Raw genomic sequence first — 20,933 nt, forward strand, 5'->3', positions numbered from 1 at the left:
TGATACAACTAAAAAAAATGTTCAGCGATGGCACATACTCACCAATAGCTCTATTATCTGATGTGGGGTGGGGGGTGGGGAAATCGCCAAGATTTTTGTCATTCAGTGAAACTACTAAGTTTCAAAAGATGCATAGCCATATTCGTGTTTATGTAAAAAATATGTGTGCGTAACTACACAAAAAAGATCAGAAGATTAGATCCCAAATAGTAGGGCCTCGGGAGGGCCTCCGTCCATCCTGTCCTTCAGGATTTTGAGCCATGGGGCACCTGCCAAGTATACATTTGGTGTGGAAATGGAAGAGAAAGAGTCAGAACCGCAGCTAGCGTGCGTGGCCACTTCCGGCAGCTGTGAAATCAGCCTGAGGCAGCACGTGACCCTACGGCTCCCCCACCAGGGGCGGCTCCCCCCACCAGGGGCGGCTCCCCCCACCAGGGGCCTTCCAGAGTGCGCCTGTGACGGTGCTGAGTGCCATTCCGGCTTGAAAGACAGACGAAGTTGGTTTGTGCAACACGGCTCCTTATGAAAGCAAGCTCCTTTATCAGTGCTGATCTCTTCCAATTCCAGAAGGAAAACATATTGGGAATCTGTTTCTCAGATGGCACCATCCTGGAGGGTTTTCAGGGGTAATTTTGAATGTGGGTTTTTTGTTTTGTTTTTTTTTTCCTTTCTGTGCCAACTTTTGAACCTCTTTCCTGCCTTCCCTTCATGCCACCTCACTCACTGGCGAGCATCTCACGCAGAGGCCAGAGGGAGGTCTCCCACCTCAGTGTAAGCCTGGGGACACACCTGCTTAGACACAAGCAGAGAGAGCTGGCGGGGGGTGGGTGCGGGCCTCACACCAGACGCAGGCGGAGCAGAGAGCTGGGAAGAAAGTCAGCACTGCTTCTAGAAAGCAGGCTCTGGCCCCACATGGAGACAGAATGTGGGGCTGAGTTCTGCACTGGACACAGGGCGTGAGGGGAGGGAGGAGAAGGAGGGGGCCTGCTGTACGGGGGCACGGACTTCAGCAGTGGCCCCCGCCAGTAATGGGACCTGGCGCCTCGAATGTCAGGTGTTCGCCAATCAGGTCTAGGCTTCTCCCGTCGGAGAGCAAGGAAGCAAGTAGAAAAGGAAGGGCTGAAAGTGTCATATGGCAACAGTCGGGGGAGGGGGGCAGGGTTTTCCTCTCCTGTGTTCCTAGAAGGAATGCAGTGGACTTAGGGGAAGGGGTGAAGGAAGGACATTTCACTTTTAGTTCTGTTTGAGGGTGATTGCATTTCCAAATGACCACTCAGAATCTCTATGTGGAGAGTTCATTGGCTCCTCAAGCTGCTCTGTCATAAGCTGGCCATGTACGCCCTCCCAACCCCCGCTACCACTGTGAGACCTGCTCCCTTGCTTTGTGTCCTATCTCTGTAAAACATGTCAGAATCCACCTGCCTGCTCTAGGCAGGAACCTGGAAGTCATTCTGCACTTTGTCCCCGTCTTCACCCCCCAAATACAATCCGTCAGTGAGCCAGTCTGTACTACTTTCCAGATACTTCTCGAATCAGTTCCTTCTTCTCATCCCACCTCCCTATCCAAAGCTCAGCTCTCTGGATGACTTGGAGTAGCTTCCTAATCGATTTCCCTCTCCCACGGTTTCCCCCTCACGTCTTCTCTCCATGTTGAAACCGGGAGACATTTCCTCATTAGACTTTTAATTTCAAGATCATTGTAGACTCTCATGTAGTTATAAGAAGAAATAGTAGATCTTATGTTATGCAGTTCCCACCAGTAGTAACAACTTGCAAAATGATAGTACAGTGGCACAACTAGGATGTTGACCTTGATATAGTCAAAGCACAGAACATTGCTGTCATGGCAGGGATCCCTCCCATTGCCCTTTTATAGCCACACCCTTCTCCCTCTCCCCCTCCTCTGCCACCTTCCACCCCATCCCTCACCAAGGGACACTTTCTGAAAAAAGTAGAGTTATCATGACTTGCTCCTGCTTATAACTCTACAGAGGTGTCCCATTCATTTTTCATAGAGCAAAGCAGCATATCCTTGCCAGAACCCACAAGACCCAGAATACTCCAACCCGTGTTCTCTCCCTGTACCCCCCGCACCCAGCTCTTACCTACACATATGCCTTATAGGAATTTCCTTAGTTCCACAAGGATGCCATGTTCTTGCCCCCTTCAAAGAGACCATTCTGTCTGCCGAATGCTCTTTTCCTGGCCTTCTTTATGTTATCCGGGCTCATTGTATTCATCACTAAGCCATCCCTGCCTAGTCCAGCTTAGGTTTGCCTGTACCCTGCGATTCTCCCCGTGGTCACACATGTGCATTGTGATTATTTGTCTTCACTGTCTGGCTCTGTGTACCCAGCTATAAGTTACACACGCTTTTGGCTACAGGTGTTCGAATAGCCAATCAGCAGTGCCTTAAACTAACGGAGATTTGTTTTTTTCTCACATAAGAAATCAGAGGTCCATGGTTTTGACAGTGGTGTCTGCTCAGTGGTGTCATATGGACGAGGACTCTGTTTTTTTGTTTTACCATCTTCAGTGTTGATATTTTGGCCTCACACTTGTCACCTCAAGGTCATAAGGTGCCTGCCGCAGCTCCAGGCATCACATCCTCATTCCAGGCAGGAAAATGGGCCAAAAGCCTTTTTAACTCACAAAATTTCTGTCCTTGTCAGAAGATTCCCCAGTAGACTTTCCCTTTATCGGTCAGTGGCTAGAACTGAGCCTCCCTGACAGGCAGAGGAGGCTGAGAAAGGGGTGTTTTTCTTTTTTAGCTTTTGTAGTCAGAGAAATGAGCAAGGGCTAGGGGCTGGGAATAGACTGTTCCACTAGCTCAACCCTGGCACATAGGAAGCACATGAAGGTTTATGACATGAGTGAATGAATGCACGGATGGATACATAAACGAATGACATGAGACCCACATTCAAACCAAATTTGGTTCCTACCCCATAGCTGCTCATATACTTTCTTACATCCAAACTCTGGAGATCTTATATATATATCCGGACTCTCTTCCTTGTAAGGGTCTCCCAGGCATGGACTTTTTATGTTTTCTAAAGGACAGTGTGCGCTGGGCACATAATAATTACTTAGTATTAATTAAATACAGCAGGAGTGACAGGAGACCAGAAGCAACACACTAATTTATAGGACTAATTTATTGGACGAAAGGGCAGATTTTAAAAAAGTGTGTATAATACCATCATCCTAAGCAACTTACGTGGGTAAAATATTAATTTATAATTCCATGATTAAGAAAGATGCAGACTCCAGGAAATACAGAGCAGCGAATGGGGAATTATAGTTAGAACATGACGACAGCCATTTGTCGTGAGTCGCAGCGTGTCCCAGAAATGGAGCTAGGTATTGTGAACCCATTCAGGGTATTATTTTGTTCTTGGAGAGCGTTGAAGTTAGATGTGGAGAGACAGACTTCCTCATGGGAGTTAGGCTGCGGCGGATCCCTGACCACAGTCCCTTGAGGGTTCACCCAGTGGGCTAGGATGGGCAAGGTGACAGCTCTGTACCTTTCGAGCTCCCTGAGGATTCCAGAACCCTGCTGTCCATCAATTCTAAGTGCAAAACATAGCCATTAATTGCCCAAGGATTTAGCTATAGCGCTATAAATTACGGGGCATTCTGGAACCTGGAGGAGCAGCAGAAGGAGAGTGGAAGCTAAGGCGGCCATTCAGCTCCTTGGCTGATGGTGGAATTGAAGCAGCTTGTGCCGACCACAAACGCAGACGTATGCACAAATGAGCTCTCAGTCTGCCCGTCCCTGAACAGCACAACAGGTGTTTTCTTCCTCACCGGAGTCCATTTCCTGACCTGGGAGAAGGGACGTGGCATGAGGAGAGAATCTGTCTTAACTAGGTTTGGTAGGAAAAGCATTCCTTGATTTCTGGCTCCCCTCTCCAGCTCTTGAATGGTGGATTGGAGTGAATGTGTGCAATGCTGATATCACGGCATCCTACCTCCCCCCTAAAATGCCACTGTGCACATATGCTGTATGCACTAGATCCCCACTTACCAATTTAGGTCATCGTTGAAGTGGCAGCTGCTTGTGCCCTGCTTCCGCTGGAAGGCACTGGAATCTCTTCTCTAGTAGAACTTCCCTGCACTGTTTTATTATGAAGGTGACTGTCCTTTGTTTCCCCTCCTCCCAGTGATAAGGACTTGTTCATCGTTGCTTCTTTTTCTGCTTACCTACATGTGTTGTCTAGGCAGACACACACATTTGTAATTCCCAGTACACCAGGGGTCTGGAATTTTGTTCCCTTTTCGATGGGGAATCACAAAAAATTACCTCTTTCTAGCCTTGTGTTCTGAACATCCTTGGTAAGTGTCCCCCACATTGCTAGCATCTTTTATGGTCACAGCTGAATGTCCACAGATAAGATAAAGAAAAATTTGCTTATAGACAGTCCACAACTTACCTATCCCTGGCTTAAGTTTAAAAAAAAAAAAGAATCTGTTCTTTCTAATAAGCTGTTAGTATTATAGAAAAGGATATGCACATTGTAGAAAATTAGAAAAACGTCTAAGCCCCATATTCCCATCTCTCGGAGATTGCCAGTATTAAAATCTTAGTGCATGCATGGCCTTCTGCTCTTTTCCTGTCCTTACTTCTGACAGTAATCTCTGTCTTCCTATTTCAATAAAATCAGACTTTCTCTAATACTGGAACCATATTCAGATTTCCCAGCTTGACCCCAGACTGTCTTTGTGGGCAGGTTCTCCAAGATGTGTCTGATGTGAGACTGCATATCGAATCCAGTTATGTTCCTTCCTTTCATTACCTAGCACAGTCTGTCACTTTTTATATGATGCTGACTCGCTGAAGAAACCGGGTCAGGTGCCCCACAGAGAGCCCCTCTTCTGGATTTGTCTGGCTGCCTTGTCATAGGTAGTTTGGTTCGTTACTGTAACTTCTGATTCCCTATAAACTGCAAATTATATCTGAAGGCCTGACAGGTTTAGGGTGAACATTTTGGTGAGAATACATCTCTGGTGATATTGTGGACCTCATATTACATGGCATTAGTAACTATATGTGTTTGAAGGCTAGCACATTTGTTAACAATCTCGGTCAAGTTTCTCCTCTTGCGCTATTAGCATTTTGAGCCAGATGGTTCTCCGTGGCGGGGCTGTCCTGTGTCACAGGATGTTGAGCAGGATCCCTGGCTTCCACCCACCACATGCCAGCAGCACACACCCAGCTAGGACAACCCAGAACGTCTCTAGACTTGGCTAAATGTCCTCTAGGGTCAAAACCAGCCCCAGCTGAGAACCAGGAAGAAAGAGAGGAAGGAAGTTTTTATGGGAAGCTTATCATGTAGAATTAGCGGGAGCATTCTCTGTCAGGGCAACTCTGAGGCCCTCAGACTTTGGAGACCACCAACTCCCTTCTAGAGGGCCATCTGTGGCTCTACCGAACAGTGCCGGGGGTTTCTTTCCCCGACCTTGGTTCTGCAGAGACCATCTGATTGGCTCTAGGGGCTCCAGTGCTTAGGCATTGGCCAGTCTGCTGTGGCAAGCACACGTGGCTTCTAGGCGCTCACTCTTGAGGGTCGGACTTTCTTGGAGAAGGTCAGCTGGGTAGACCTCCAAGAATTCTCTTCTCCAGTATCTAAGAGAGTGCCCCCTTAGGATGGTTGCCCCAGCCCATAGTCTCAGCTGCCATCCCCTAGTACTTGCGTCCCTGGGGCAGAGACTATGACTTGTAGGACCCCTGCCCAGAGCCACTTCTCTCCCTCTCCCGAGCACACTCCCTCAGAGGCAAGGCCAGCTGCAGCACGCAGAGAGGAGGGTTGGGAGGCAGGCAGAACAGCCAGCCAGCAGCCCCGGCACCATCTCAGATGGCATCTCTAGCCCCTGCCCTCACCCCGCCCCACACACCAGGTCTCACCCCTGCAGTTAGTATCCCGGTGAATTGCCAAGCCAGGGTGTGGCTTGAGAATGCAGATGGATCTGCCCTCAGCTCCACCACAAACACCCCATCATTATCCCCTGTGTCTACCCTACCTTTCTCTAGGAGATTGACAGGTGCTGGGGAGGGAGACAGTGGTCAGGTGGAGAGGGGACGCCTTGCCGCTGCTTCTGTTTCCTTTACTAGCTGAAATCCATTCAGGCTGGATATCCTGCCCCCCCGCCCCCGCCCCTGCGGAAAATCAAGAGTAGTCAGGAGAAGCTGGAAGTTGGCGCTGCTGGATGGGAAGGAAGCCTCCTGGCCAGAAGTCTCATATTGGTAGCAGGGGGAAAAGGATCAAGTGGGCCAGGCTTCCAGGGCTTTGAAGAAAGGAAAGGGGGTTGCAGGGGGTGGGAGGGATGAACAGGTAGAGCACAGAGAGGTTAGGGTAGTGCACCTACTCTGTATGGTGCCATTCGTGGTGGGTACATGTCATTATATGTGCGTCCAAACCCATAGACTGAACAGTGGCAAAAGTGAGTCCTAGTATGAACTGTGGACTTCAGGTGATCATGTAGGCTCATTGGTTGTAACAAATGCACCACTCTGGTGGGAGATGGGTGTATGGGAAATCTTTGTACTTGCCCTTCAGTTTTATGTATGTATGTGTGTACGTACTTACAGATTTTATTTTAAAGAGGGAGAGAGCAGGGGGAGGGGTAGAGGCACCAGGAAAAGAGAAGCAGACTCTGTGCTGAGCATGGAACCCCAAGCAGGGCTCGATCTCACGACCCTGAGATCAGGACCTGAGCAGAAACCAAGGAGTCAGACGCTTAACAGACTGAGCCAACCAGGCGCCTATTGCCCCTCAGGTTTTTTTGGTTTTTTGTTTTTTGTTTTTTTTGCCCCTCAGTTTGAACTGTGAACCTAAAATTGCTGTAAAAATATTAAGTCCTTTTAAAGAAAAAAGGAAGAAAGAAGGGAAGAAAAGAGAGAGAGAGAGGGAGGGAAGGAAGGAAGGAAGGAAGGAGAGAAGGAAGATTGCAGAGCCAGGGAAATTAAGAATTTTAGACACCCCAAATCTGAAATACTGGAAAATCTATGGTGGCCCACCTCCCACCAAAAAACAAAAACAAACAAAATAACAACCAAAAAAATTAAAACTAAAGGAAGTTAAGTCCCACAGAGATTTTTTTTTTCCCTATGACTACTACCTGGATTCTATTTTTGAAATGTAAAATATAGAATCCTTCATTTCTCTCATTTTCTTGGTGCCCCTGCTTTGCAGGCGCCCTGATATGTACACCTCTGCCCTCTGGGGAGCCAAGCCTGGGAGGCTTGGGATGGACTGGACGTGTTCCCCAGAGGAAAACCCTTTTCATACCTCCAGCATCTAGCATGGCATCTGGCACACGAACAGATTTTAAAATGAATAAGTGGCTGAGTTGCTTTTTGAGTAGAAGGATGTGCCAACTACTGTGTGTAAAACTTCCAAGGCCATCAGGAGTTAAATAAATCTCTGTTGGGTGGAACCAGTAAATGTGTGCGGCAAGCTGAGTAATGACCCACAAGGGGGTCCACGTCCTAATCCCCGGAATGGATGACCTTAAGTGGCCAAAAGGACTTTGCAGCTGTGATTAAGAGTCTTGAAATGGGGAGATTATCCTGGATAATCCAGGTGGGCCCAGTGGAATCACAAAGGTCCTTAACAAGGGAGAGAGGGAGGGAAGAGGGTCAGAGTCAGAAGAGGTGATGAAGGAAGTAATGTGATTGTTGGCCAGGAGCCAAGGAATGCAGGCAGCCCCTGGATGGCTGGAAAGGGACTGAAAGCCATTGTCCCCTAGAGCCTTCTGAAGGAAGGCGGTCCTGCCTACCGGGAGCCCAACTAACTAGCCCTAAGCCCCATCTCAGACTTCGGACCCCCTGAACTGTACAAGAGTGAATCTGTGTTGTTTTAAGCCACCAAATTTGTGGTCATTTCTTACAGCAGCAGTTGGAAACGAATGCACGGTGTATATCCCTTTCCTCCCTCTGGGGAGAATGTTTTCTGAATTCCAAATATTTAATCAAGAAGTCAGCTTTCAAAACTTGGTCTGTTTGCATTTTGGAGTCCACACGTATTTACCTTCTTGTTCCATGTACCTCTCTCCAGGGTCTTGGCAAAGCTCAATTTGTTTGTCTGTAAAATGGGATCTTGATCTTTCTTCCTTTCTTTTTTTTTTTAAGATTTTACTTATTTATTTGACAGAGATCACAAGTAGACAGAGAGGCAGGCAGAGAGAGGAGGAAGCAGGCTCCCTGCGGAGCAGAGAGCCAGATGCGGGGCTCAATCCCAGGATTCTGGGATCATGACCTGAGCCGAAGGCAGCGGCTTTATCCCACTGAGCCCCCCAGGTGCCCCGGGATCTTGATCTTTCTGTGCCTCAAAAAAATCACTGTAAACCTCAAAAAGATTTATTTTAAAAACACGTATTCTAGGATTTTAAAGTTATTTAAACATGATAATAGGTTTTCCTTTATCTGGATATGAGGCTAAGCAAGAAATTTGAATGACGCTTCCTAAATGAAAGAAGATAAAATTGGCACACAAGCAGGGCAGAGGAATGATGGCAGCTAGTACATTCTGGAGTTGCTTTGTTGAAATCAGATATGGTTGCTTTGGATTCATTTCCCTCAAAAGAAAATCTGGGCTCAGGGGCGCTTGAGTGGCTCAGCTGGTTGAGCGTCCGACTCTCGGTCTTGGCCCGGGTCGTGGTCTCAGGGTCATGAGATGGAGCCTTCCATGGGGCTCTGTACTCAACTTAGAGTCCGCTTGAAATTCTCTCTCCCTTTCCCTCCCCCCTCCGCCCTCCTCCCCCTGCTCATACTCTCTCTCTAAGATAAACAAAATCTTAAAAAAAAAAAAAAAGAAAAAGGAAGAAAGAAAGAAAGAAAAGAAAGGAAATCTGGGGCCAAACTTGCTACTGCTCTATAAAATCCTGCTCAATCCCATCTCGTACCTCGAGGATGAAAGACTGAGTTGTCTAGAGGTTGTAAAAGCCAAAGAAGGGAATGGAGGGTGTTGCCACATAGGGACCAAGGCGTAAGGAAAGAAGATTTCAAAAGATTCAGAGAGCAGAAGGAAATGAGCATGAGGTCAGAGAGTCCAAAGGGAAGCTTGATAAAACAATAAAATACAGGGATGCCTGGGTGGCTCAGTTGGTTAAGCAGCTGCCTTCGGCTCAGGTCATGGTCCCAGGGTCCTGGGATCGAGTCCCACATTGGGCTCCTTGCTCGGCAGGGAGCCTGCTTCTCCCTCTGACTCTGCCTGCCTCTCTGTCTGCCTGTGCTCACTTGCTCTCTCTCCCTCTGTCTCTGACAAATAAATAAATAAAATCTTTAAAAAAATAAAATACAGGGGACGTAGACAATACAATTAACTGATCCTGACTGAGGAAGGAAAGGAGGACAAGCTGCCTAAGGAAAGCCGCAGTGGACACCGAGCCTGCTCTGCAGGGAGTTCTCCCATGAGCTGAGGCTGGAAGCATGCGCTAGGAAGCAAAGAAAGACGAATCAAAAGGAGCCTGCCAAGAAAACAAATGGCCAGTGTGAGCTTAACTATGCAGAAAATGGTAAGGACAAGAATGGCCTTTTTAGTTCTTGAGCTGGGAGACACTTGGAGGCAAGTGAACGTTGTGGGGCTGATGGTCAAACAGAGCCTGCGTGCTCAGCTGCTTTCTAGCCCCTGCTGGCCCAGCGCAGACGGCATCTGCCCCAGAGACCCAAAGGAACAATGTGGTAAGGGAGCGATGGAACCGGATGGTCAAGTAGAGATGGTCAGGCACACCTGGTTGTCTGAGATGGTTTAAGGCCAGGCCCATGAGTTAACATCCCAGGGTACAGGATGACCTTCAGGGGACCTCTTAAGCTACACTTTAAAAACTACTGGCAGAATCCTTGAGAAATCACTGAGTGGGGCCAAAAGTCTACTAAGGGCCAATGTTCCTCTCATTTTCCAGGAGCAGAGAACGATGAACATGGGCAACATGGTGTAGGGAGCACTCTGTCAGTCCACGGCCAGACCTCGGAGCGGATTGCCCATGTGGCTTCTGAATTCAAAGGGAAAAAGAAAGGGGTGAGGATTCAGAGTGAGCATAGAGGATTTGTCACCCCAGGCCCTGCCAGCCTTATTACCTTCAGATTATGGTGGACAGACCGGTGGATCAGGACATTGTCATGGATATAGACTCAGAGTATCAGGCCTGATAGCACCTGCACTATGACTTATTCCTCTCATTTTATAGATAAGGAGAATCTCTGGGTGGTTTGGAGACTAGGGCCCCTCCCGTATGTCCAGCCTTCCCCTGGGAGGCCATCCGAACACATAGTATTTCAACCAGACACCCAGCAAATGCCACAACTGGGGGCTGGCTGATCTCAGAATTACAGGTTTTATAACTGTTTGAATAGCCAGAGTCCAGAGTCTTAATTTATTACCCAAGCATCAGCCTGAACCAAGGCCTGCAAGTAGCTCACTCGTGTCATTGCTTTTAAGAAATGATTCACATACAGAAACAGAACACTCGGTTCAGAATGACCAAAATAACGAGAGCAGGAGCAGAATGTTGGATGAAAGAATGGACACTTCTCAGTGTGTTGGAACAAATTCCAGAACCTACAGTAGGCAGTCTGAAGAGGGGTAACTAATGGAGGATTTTAAATTTTTCACAAATGTTGCAAGAGGACCTCGCTCAGTAGCAGCTCTTCTAGAAAGTTCTGGAGACTTCACTGTAAGTGAAACATAAACCGATAGGGTAATAGACACCAAGAAGATTAATACAACCTTATGCCATGTGGTATGCAGAATGATGGCCCCCCAAAGACGTCCACATCGTAATTCCAGGAAGCCAGGAATATGTCATCTTCTATGGCAGAGGGAACTTTACAAATGTGATTAAGTGAAGGGTCTTGAGGTGGGGAAATGATTGTGGATAATGCAGATGGACCCAGCGTGCTCACAAGGGTCCTTCTGAGTGAAAGGGGGAAGCGGGTGGGTCAGAGTTGGAGAAGATGTGACAATAGTAGAGGCAGGAGTGATGCGGGACCCCAGGCCAAGGAGTGCAGGCCTTCTGTGCAACTGAAAAAGGCAAGGATGTGGATTCCCCTCTAGAGTTTCCGTAAGAAATACCACCTTAATGACTCATTGTAGGCTTCCAGCTCCCAGGACTGTAAGAGAATAAATGTGTGTGGTTTTAAGCCACTCGGTGTGTGGTAATTGTTGCAGCAGCCATAGGAAGTGAATGCAGGCTGCTTTAAGACTGGTTAGAATGTCCAGCCAAAATAATAATAACAACAACAATAATAATAAAGAATGCCCAGCCAAGCAAAGGTTCTACAGTGAACTCATTAGATCACATCTGAAATGTCAGGTTCAGTTCCAGTTTGGGTTTTCAGAAGTATGTTGATAAAGTCAGGCACATTCCAGATGTCGGAGGACCTCTAAGTCATAACAAATAAGAAAGAGCTGAAAGATTATCAGCCTGAATGATATTAAGCCATAACTATTGTCTTCAAATGTGTGAAGGGTTCACATGTCAAAGAAAATTTAGGATCACTGTAACCCCTGATGAGTTTGAATTAAGTTGGAATTACAGGGGAATTCAGGTCATTCTAACCAAGAAATTTCCAGAAGTGTAGTAAGAGTGGCCAACAAAGTAAATGCTATGCCCTGTTAGATAGTAAGCTTCCCATCACTGGAAGCATTTAATCAGAGGCTAATGGCCACTATTCAGCAGTGTTTGAAAGAATTCCTCCGTAAGGTCAAGGTTGGTTGATAAGACTGCTCTAAGCAGTCTCAGATTGTAGACTTGATGACATACTTTCACTGGAGTCCAGGTTCTTCCTTGTGCTGTAATTTTTAATTCTCATAGGAAAATAAAAAGCAGTAACAGAAATTCTCACTTCTGTTGCTTGTGTAATCGTCAATGCTGTTTTTAAGTCTCTTTGAGAGCTGTCATCTTGATAAGTAAAGATCAAGGTCACTGTCTCACAGTCAGTATACTTTCTAGTCGGCAAGCGTCCCCCCCCCCACCCCGCCCCAGGGTCCCAGATACCCTGGAGGAACCAGCAGTCTCTCCACTCCTGCCCTCAAGCTGGTGGGGGCGGGCGCTCTGTTCTGTCCTATGTTAAGAGTGGCCACACCTCAGCTTAGTTCTCACCCCTCAAAGTACCTCTTGTGGGTCCAGAGGCAAAGCAGGTGCCAGAGTGTGAAAGGAAGATGATCTCCAGCAGGGAACCAAGACTCCCCTAAGAATGGGGTTGCCAGGAGAAGGCAGAATACAGGAGCGGTCCATTCTGCTGAGAAGGGTCTGGGACAGACAGCACCCTCCTTGGCCCAAATGTCTCAACACAGAAAGTGGAAGGTCCTGCTGGAGATCCACTGGCATTTTTCTCACCTCCCCACATTTTTCTCTGGAAACCACAAAAAACTGCTGGCTGCTGCTTTTCCTGCTTAATTTGCAAGAAAAAGAGCAAAGTGCCACATAAAACCCGCTCTCCTGTGGTCATCGCCTCCATACTCCATCCCATCCAGATGGCAGAGGCCGGGCCAGTTCCCAGGCGCCGGGCTCTCAGTGTCTGCTCGGCTGCGTGCTCCACGCACCGCCTGCCAGCTTCGGCCCGGGGAAGGACCGAGACACAGGACCCAGGCCTATGCCTGGACAGGTGTCCACTTGCCTCACACCCACTGATGATTGTGGTCATAGCTACGTGTAGACATAATACTGAGCCGCCTGATAACATCATTCCTCTGTCGCTGCCTCCCCCTCAGCTTCCCTCGTCCTTCCATTCAGTGACTTGTGCGTTTTCATACCTGCTTGCCAGATTGCTGGTTTAATTCTGTAGATTTGTTTTTAAGGTAAGAGAAAAAGAAACCGTGCTCAGAGAGTGGTGGTTAATTGCTGTGCTTTCAGAAAGGGACCGGTTTCCTTTCTGGCCCCTCCGTCCTGCAGGGATCATGGGCTGGTTGGCCTCCCTCACTGTAGGATGGCAGCGCGGATAGCTGGCCAGGTGCGTCAGCCTCTGCCAGATCGTCGGAGATGGGGACCCAGGCTTAGGTAGCAGCAGCGGGCCCATCCATCAGGCGCCCACTCGCCAACATCTGCAGCTCCGCCCCCAGCTGGCGCCGCCCCCTGCCTCCCACGGGGCGTTCTGAGCTGCCGAGGAAAGGGACAGGGGCGTGGGCTCCCAGTGGATAGTGCGCCTGCGCCTCCCGCACCCGCTCCCGCACCTGCAGCCTGTGCCTGGCTTCATCAGGCGGGCTTAGAATGGGTTCTCACCGCACCAATTTTAAATACCCAGAGGCTCTCTTCTGCTGAAAGAGAAAAGTTGTGGGTTCAGACTTTCTCATCTTGTTTGCACAATGGGAATAATAATGGTTGCAAAATCACAGGGCAGTTGTGGAGGTTACAGGACTTAATTTATGGGGCGCATTTAGAAGAGGGCCTGCCTGGTGCTTCATACCCTTACGCGGAATGGATGCACACACAAATGAGTGGTGAGGAAAGAACCTACACGCAGTTTTGATGACTGGAAAAACAGAGGTGGAAGAAAATCACCCCTTATCTGTGGACATTCTCAGTGCTTCCTGTTTGTATTTTGCACTGTGAAATAACCCTCCTCCCCCCTTTTTTTTCCCCAGGACTATACTTTGTTATATGAAGAAGCAAAATATTTTCAGCTTCAGCCCATGTTGTTGGAGATGGAAAGGTGGAAGCAGGACAGAGAAAGTGGTCGCTTTTCAAGGCCCTGTGAGTGCTTAGTGGTGCGTGTTGCCCCAGACCTTGGAGAAAGGATCACGCTCAGCGGTGACAAATCCTTGATAGAAGAAGTATTTCCAGAGATTGGCGACGTGATGTGTAACTCCGTAAATGCAGGCTGGAATCACGACTCAACGCATGTCATTAGGTTTCCACTGAATGGCTACTGTCACCTCAACTCGGTCCAGGTATAGTCTTGTCATACACTGTGTGGCATCCAATGTCCCTCTTACTGCTGTCACTTAACCTTGCCTTCACCCAGTGCCTTCCCTCCAGGGAGCTGGGAAACTCTCAGGTGGCATCACTTCTGTTGGGTAGGTAAGCATAGGCACCCCTTCTGTTGGGTAGGTAAGCATAGGCACCCGCTCATTCAGTTATTCTGTAGGTATTTGTCGAACATCTACTGTGTGCCTCGTGCTAGTATGAGCGCTGAGGATCTGGAAGAGGAAGAAAGAGACAATAGCTCTATTTTCCCAGAATTTACATTCTGAGAAGGACGGGGAGGGGCGGCAAACCGTAACCAACAGAAATGTTGAGACCCTTAAAAACAAACGTGTAATGAGAAGAAAAAGAAAAAGAGGTGTTGGTTAGCTGAAGAGAAGAGAACAGCTGGGATGAGATACCCCAAGCAGAGGGAATGGCGAGTTGGGACGACCGTGAGGTAGGAGTCTGCTTGGCATGTTGAGCCGTATCAGGAGAGCCCATGGGGCTTGACCGAAGTGTCAGGGATAGGAAGTGCTGAGACAGGAGGCTAGCAGATAGCTAGGGACAGATCACCCATGATTATCTCTTAGGTGGTGGTAAGCATTCTGGGATTTTTTGTTTGTTTGTTTCGGTTTCTTTTGGTTTGGGATCATTTGCTTGTGTGAGTAAAATGGAAAGCCATTTGAAGATTATGAACAAAGGTGTGGCATGATGTAGCTCAGATTTGAAAACGAATACTCCAGCAGCAGATGGAAAATGGTGGAAGCAAGGGAACCAGTTAGCAATGTTGGAGAAGTGTCCGGTTCTGAGTATCTTGAGTGTTATAGAGCTAACAAGGTTCTCTGACAATGGCTTTGGGGTCTAAGAAGCCAAGGATGGCTAAGATTTTTGACAGGGGAACTGGATGAATGGAAAAGCTGTTTTCTGAGGCAGAGAATTCTATGGGAGAAGGAGACTTGGGGTTGGAATTCGGAAGTTTGGTTCACATGTGGTGTGGGGTTCCCTGTCCCTTAGACGCTGGTAAGTGTGTTCTTCATCTTAACTAATGTGTGGCAGCTCTGGGCCAAGGGTGGTACATGCCTTGTCTTCTTAGAACAACCCTAACAGGTAAGCACTGTGAACCCCCCATCTTGCTGAGGAGAAAGTAGAGGCATACTTATGCCTCTGCTCCAGGTCTCTATAACTCAAAATGACTTGAGGTCAGCGGAGTAAGGGCTTAGGGCTCCCCCCTTGCTCTTTCTAATTGGAATGGGCCCATGACTTTGTTCAGGATTGACCCAACAAAACCTATCCACAGCTCAAAGACAAGAAGCACCCACTCTTCCATTCCTCTTGAGGATTGTTCCACAACTATTTGTATCTTTAAAATTTGTGAACAGTATCTGAGAACAGAAGAGCAGGAGACACTGGCAGAAGCAGTGTCCCAGGAGCACCTGCCAGAGACTCGTGCTATCAGGCAGCATGGCGGCCGCTGGGTTGGATGGGGCCAGAGGTGCACCCCAAACCACTTCGTGTTCCTCAGTGGGGTCTCTGCTATTTATCACAGCCTCCAAAACTCTGAAAGCTTTTCACCTCCCACACACACAAGCTGCCCCAGCTTCCCTCCAGAGGGAGGCTGGAGATCAGAGCTCTGATGGCATTGCTTCCCTAGGGTTCCATCCCTCAGATGAAAGCCCAGCCCCACCGCTTAGGCCAGGGAATAAATGCATATGCCTGACAAGTATCCCAGTCTAATCAGATGAGGACATTTTCATCTGGATTAGCATCGTCGGTGACACAGCCATGACATGACCATGACACAATTGATGACTCTAGCTTCCTGCTCCACCGACCAAGAAAATAGGCACTGTGCACTAGGCATCCAGAAGTTTTAGGCTAAGATGCACAAGACCTGACACTCCAGCCCACCCCTGGAGTGATTTAATATTGTCAAGTGATCACTAATTTTAAGGGATTTTGCTTTTAACAAATTGATGTTTAATAAAAAGAAATGGCCAGGAGCATAGGTTGTTTGGATGACATTGAAATGAGCTTTGACCACATCCAGCATAACACTGGGTCTATGGAATGATGATCGTATCAGTTGGGGAGACGCCTTCAGGATTTCCGTATTTAACAGTTTAACAACCTAACAGTTCTGCAGAATAAATAGTACGAGTTACATGTGCCATTGTTCACGGCTTCTTCTACCTTTGTAATTCTTCTCCCAGTCAAGACAAAGAGTCCTTTCCAGTGCAGTGGTTTGGCCGAGCTTTGCCGACAGGGTACGTCCCTGCCTCTGCCAAGGACATCTTGGAGTGGGCTCTTGGGTCTTCACCTTTTTATTGACTTGGCATCAAAGCACTTCTTGATTTTGAACTTAGGAATTGTTTTCTTCATCCTGTCCCTTTGCGGACTGGTATGCATCTGCCTGGTAAATATAGCTACAGAAATGGAGCTGTCCTTAGGGTAGAATTTTCATTTTGTTCTCTTAAGGAATTTTTTTTTTTAATTTGCCAGCATGCAAAGTTTGAGTTTTTAGAAAGCATACTGTATTGTTTTCCAGTCTCTAGTTAGCCATTTGGCAAACTCAGAAATTATATTCCACATAGAAGAAGGGGACCAAAAAATAATTTAAGAGAAATAGGAAGGGTTCACCTTACATTGAGTAAATTTTGAAAGTTACTTAATAACATTTCACTTCATTCCCCATGTAAAGTTTTGAGCCAGACTTTTATTTTAAAGCTGTGATGGAGTTGTCTTCCCTTTGGAGTGGTAGAGAAGGAATTTAATCATAACCAGAAGCCCAGGGAACATTTGCACATCCAGTGTCTGTTGGATTTTTAGGGAAACAATGCTCTATATTAATTTTCTGTGTTTTCGCCTGAGAATGTAGGAGTTGTTTCTGCATTTAAGGCCATCAGACATGTAGGTGACCAACCCAGGGATCTTTCTGGTGTTCAGTATTTGATTTCAAAATTGAAGAGATTATTAAAAGTGATTATTATCTGAGAAGTGATTATATGAGAAGTTTAGAATATATTTATTTTAGACATGTCTTCTAATATGCAACTGTTCTAATATGCAACTCTTCTAAAATGCAACAACTAAAATGCAAAATCTTCTAATATGCAACTCTTCTAAAATGCAACAACTGTTGCATTGCCTCCCTGAATGCACACAGGGCAGTAAATCTATTTCAGATGCCATAAACTTGAAAACCTGTAGATAAACCTCAACTGTCTTCAGTAGTCCATTTGTTCTGCTATTGAAATGATACCGTCTTCTAAGCTGAAATATATTAAGTCTGTACTGGCAGCCTTCAACAGTGGCAGAGCTGAGGGTGAATGAGTTGAGAGTGAATCACTGGCTGAGTAAATTCAGATAAAGTCAGCGTCTGGCCATATCATCTATCATCTCCTGGACGATATTTTAGTGATAAATGATATTTGAAATGCGAGCTCTCTCTTTCTGGAGAGAAGGTAGTGTTGCACATTCCAAGAAATGTGGCATCTGAGGCCAAACAGACCTGAGTTGGAAACCCAGTCTCATCACTTACATGCTGGGAGCCTCAGTTTTCCCATGTGTGAAATGGGCTGACCAACCGTGCTGCCGGGTGGTTGTAACCATTAAATGAACTGGCCCGTGTGCAGCAGGCACAGAAGGGTACATCTGAGGTCTTAGCAATGATGCTCCCTCCCTCCTGCCCGTCCGTCCAGGGTCTTCCACTGAAAGCAGCAATTCGTGAGACCCAGGGGTGGGGTAAGAGTGACCCGGGCTGCACAGGGGCTCAGACTTCAGGACACTTCTTTGGGCTGTTTGTGTGGCCAGAGTGCTCATCTCCCCGCTAACCGGATGCTTGTCTTGGCCCCGTGCAGGTCCTCGAGAGGTTGCAGCAGAGAGGATTTGAAATCGTGGGCTCCTGTGGAGGAGGAGTGGACTCGTCTCAGTTCAGCGAGTACGTCCTGCGACGGGAGCTGAGGCGGACGCCCCGCGTACCCTCTGTCATCCGGATAAAGCAGGAGCCTCTGGACTAAATGGACCGATTTCTTATGCAAAGAGGAAAAAAAGAAAACCGTACACAACAAACAAATAAACAAACAAAAGGGACATTTATGTGCAGTTGGGACAGCAAACCAAGTCCTGGACCTAAAATTGAATAAAAAGACACATTTATATCCAATAGAGACCACACCTGTATTCATATGGGAACAATTGGAATAGTGATATCCTCAAGGTGTAAAAAAATATATAAATATATATATATGTCAAAAGGTAGGAAATGCAAAAAAAAGGAAAAAAAAAAAGTTTTAAAAGGTGGTAGCTACAGTTGGTGCTGTGATGGCCGTGAGGTGTCCTGGGCCTCCCGAGGCCCCCCGACCAATAGAGAAGCCATGAGCAGTGAGGACGCATCTCCTTACGGTTTCCATTGCCAACAGCCATCCGTTGTTTCCTTTTCCTCTGTCTTTCTTTTTCCTTTTTTTTTTTTAAAAAAAAAAAACAAAAAAAAACCAAAACACCTTGACTCGAGTTTATTTGCATATGGAGGTTTCATGTCCTCTCTTTTAGGCGGCACCAGGCAGGACTTCAGAAAAACTCTCGTGAGCACACCGCAACCGAAAGACATTAGACATGAAATTTTAAATGTAGTTTGTACAGAAGTCACACTTTTTTGTCCGCCTTCACAGATGTGAACATTACTTTGTTTTTAAACTGATCAGTTTTGCAAAGGGGCCAGAATTATTACTTGTTAGAGTTGCTCCAGTTTGAGTCTGCTGCTTTCCTACAATTTTTCAAATTTTATAATGTATTAAATACAATAAACTCTGTTTAAAAAATAAGGTCTGTGTGAAACACCCGTGTGGGGATGAGGCTGTATTAAAATGAGATTTTTTTTTTTCTTTTTCTAAATCTTTTGTGTTAAACATCAGAAAGAGGCCCTCAAAGCTGACGCCAGTGTTGAGGTCAAACCCGCTGAAGGACAGCGATGTGATCATGGTTCTGTGCCTACTCAGCACGTGTCCCGACACGTGCTTTGCTACTTTGTGCTGGTTAGCAAGATAGTCTTCCTCCTCGTGAACGTTTTGTTTATAAATTGTAGTTATCTCTGGCTGCCCGGCAAACCACGCCAAAACTTAGCAGCTTCAGACGCCATTTTATTCTCTCTCGTGATTCTGTGGCATCTTCTGAGTGGCCTGGACTTTGCTGGCCTGCTTCTGTGGTGAGGTTGGGCTATGATGTCCTACATGGCTTTCCCATGGGCTGCCAGTCCGTGCTGGCTTCAAGCCTCTCTGTGTGGCTCAGGCCTGTCCCAGCTCCGGAGCTGTGTTGTAAGGGAGAGTGTCCCTGTCACAAGGGTTACAAGAGGTAGGAAGCGGAAGCCGCCATGCTCTGAAGGGCCAGGCAGGGAACTGGTAGTGGGCTTCTGGGGCAGTCTGTTGGCTCAGTAGATACAGAGCCAGCTCAGACTCAAAGGGAGGGGAAATAAAATCTCCCTCCTGCTGGGGAGAGTGACAGAATTTGTAGCCAACTAAAATCTACCGTGACATCTGTCCAAAAAACCCAAAAAGTAGGGCATTATGGCGTTGGAAGAAGTAGAGAAAATCTAAGAGCTGGAATGGTCGCTTTCTAACGAGCCCCAGAGGTAAGAAACTTGAAGTCTCAGTACCACGTTGGAATTAAGCCCTCAGCTTTTCTGAAGTATTAGTGATTCCAGGCGTTCCTCTCTGAACCCTACCATCACTTCCCTTCCCTACTTCCTCTTCCTCATTCCAGACACTCATAATAAACCCGACATGATGGTAAGATTGACAGGTAAACTGTAAGGTGTTTCTGCTGCAGAGACATTCCCGTAGTGATAGGTGATTTCCATCCTGAACTTACTTTCTTTTTTTAAATTAAAAAGTCTATGCCTGAGGACACTAGTAATGAAAATATCTCTGGCTTCTGAAACTAAAAGTAAGCTGTTAATGGCTCCGATCACCACCTGAAACACAGAGGCCCAAACACGGAACGACTCTAATGACTGCCAGCCAGTCTTACCCATGGTTGTTTGATTTCCCCGTAGTTGAGACTAATACAGCATAGTCTCAGACGAGACAGCCAGATCTGCTCTCACCGGCCTCCTGCTCATCCCTGCTGGACTGAGAGGACAATGAAATTGCGCTCCAACTTTCCTAGTAATCCGTTCTCACGAAGCAAAAGTTTCTAGAAGCTTGAGATAAAGAAAGCCTGCTTGGGGACTTACAGGCAGTTGTCATCCTAACATTTGCTCAGCAGTCTCTGGGCAATTGGCATTGTCCCCCCACACACTGCATTATTAGCATCCCCTCTTTTTTTCAAGTTCCTATGCCTGTTTATACAACTACAACCCGTTGCCCATTCTTTGTATAAAACCTCCAATCCGATCAAATGCAGCAAACTTATCGCATGTAATTTTCACACTGTGAGGTCTTCTAGCATAGATTCCCAGAACCTTCAGGAAAGAGCTGGTCGTCCAAAATACAAATTTTTTTAAAGACTTTATTTATTTGGCACAGAGAGAGAGAGATCACAAGTAGGCAGAGAGGCAGAGAGAGAGGGGGAAGCAGGCTCCCCGCAGCTGTCTGAGCAGAGAGCCCAGCAGATGCTGGGCTTGATCCCAGGACCCTGAGATCATGACCTGAGCAAAAGGCAGAGGCTTAGCTAACCGAGCCACCCAGACACTTCAGGTCATTCAAAATATAATTGAGTCACAATGGTATTTTGTCCTGTTTTTATAATCGAATATGCAGTGCATATTCAAACTTCACTTGTCAGCCCATTAAGAGCCTATGATCAAGGCCTATGTGCTCTGTTTATTACTGTCTCTGGATTTTTCTGGTTTCTCACTTGTAGCATCAGGTTAATTTTTTTTTTCTTTGAAAGAATATAGGTGATGTTACGTCCTTATTATATCACTTCACAAGGATCCATTTGGCCCATAATGACAGTAATTTTTTAAAATTTCTAGTTCTTGTTTTTATTTTTATTTCTGGCTTTTATAAATCTTAATGCATGTGGGTTAT

The 20,933-nt window shown here is 46.8% G+C and overlaps 1 protein-coding gene across 3 annotated transcripts in view; it reads left to right on the forward strand.

The window, feature by feature from the left end:
* The window catches only part of KCTD1 (potassium channel tetramerization domain containing 1), a 178,703-nt gene extending 159,975 nt beyond the window's left edge, over positions 1-18,728 (forward strand). For all 3 annotated transcript variants that reach the window (XM_044243241.1, XM_044243242.1, XM_044243240.1), the window contains exons 4-5: positions 13,587-13,892; positions 17,766-18,728. In XM_044243241.1, coding sequence (XP_044099176.1) covers positions 13,587-13,892; positions 17,766-17,924 — 465 coding nt within the window. In that variant the 3' untranslated portion in view covers positions 17,925-18,728. The remainder of the gene's footprint in view (positions 1-13,586; positions 13,893-17,765) is intronic.
* The last annotated feature ends 2,205 nt before the right edge of the window (positions 18,729-20,933 follow it).

The sequence above is a fragment of the Neovison vison genome, chromosome 3 (assembly GCF_020171115.1).
Source record: "Neovison vison isolate M4711 chromosome 3, ASM_NN_V1, whole genome shotgun sequence".
Classification (NCBI taxonomy): Eukaryota; Metazoa; Chordata; class Mammalia; order Carnivora; family Mustelidae; genus Neogale; species Neogale vison.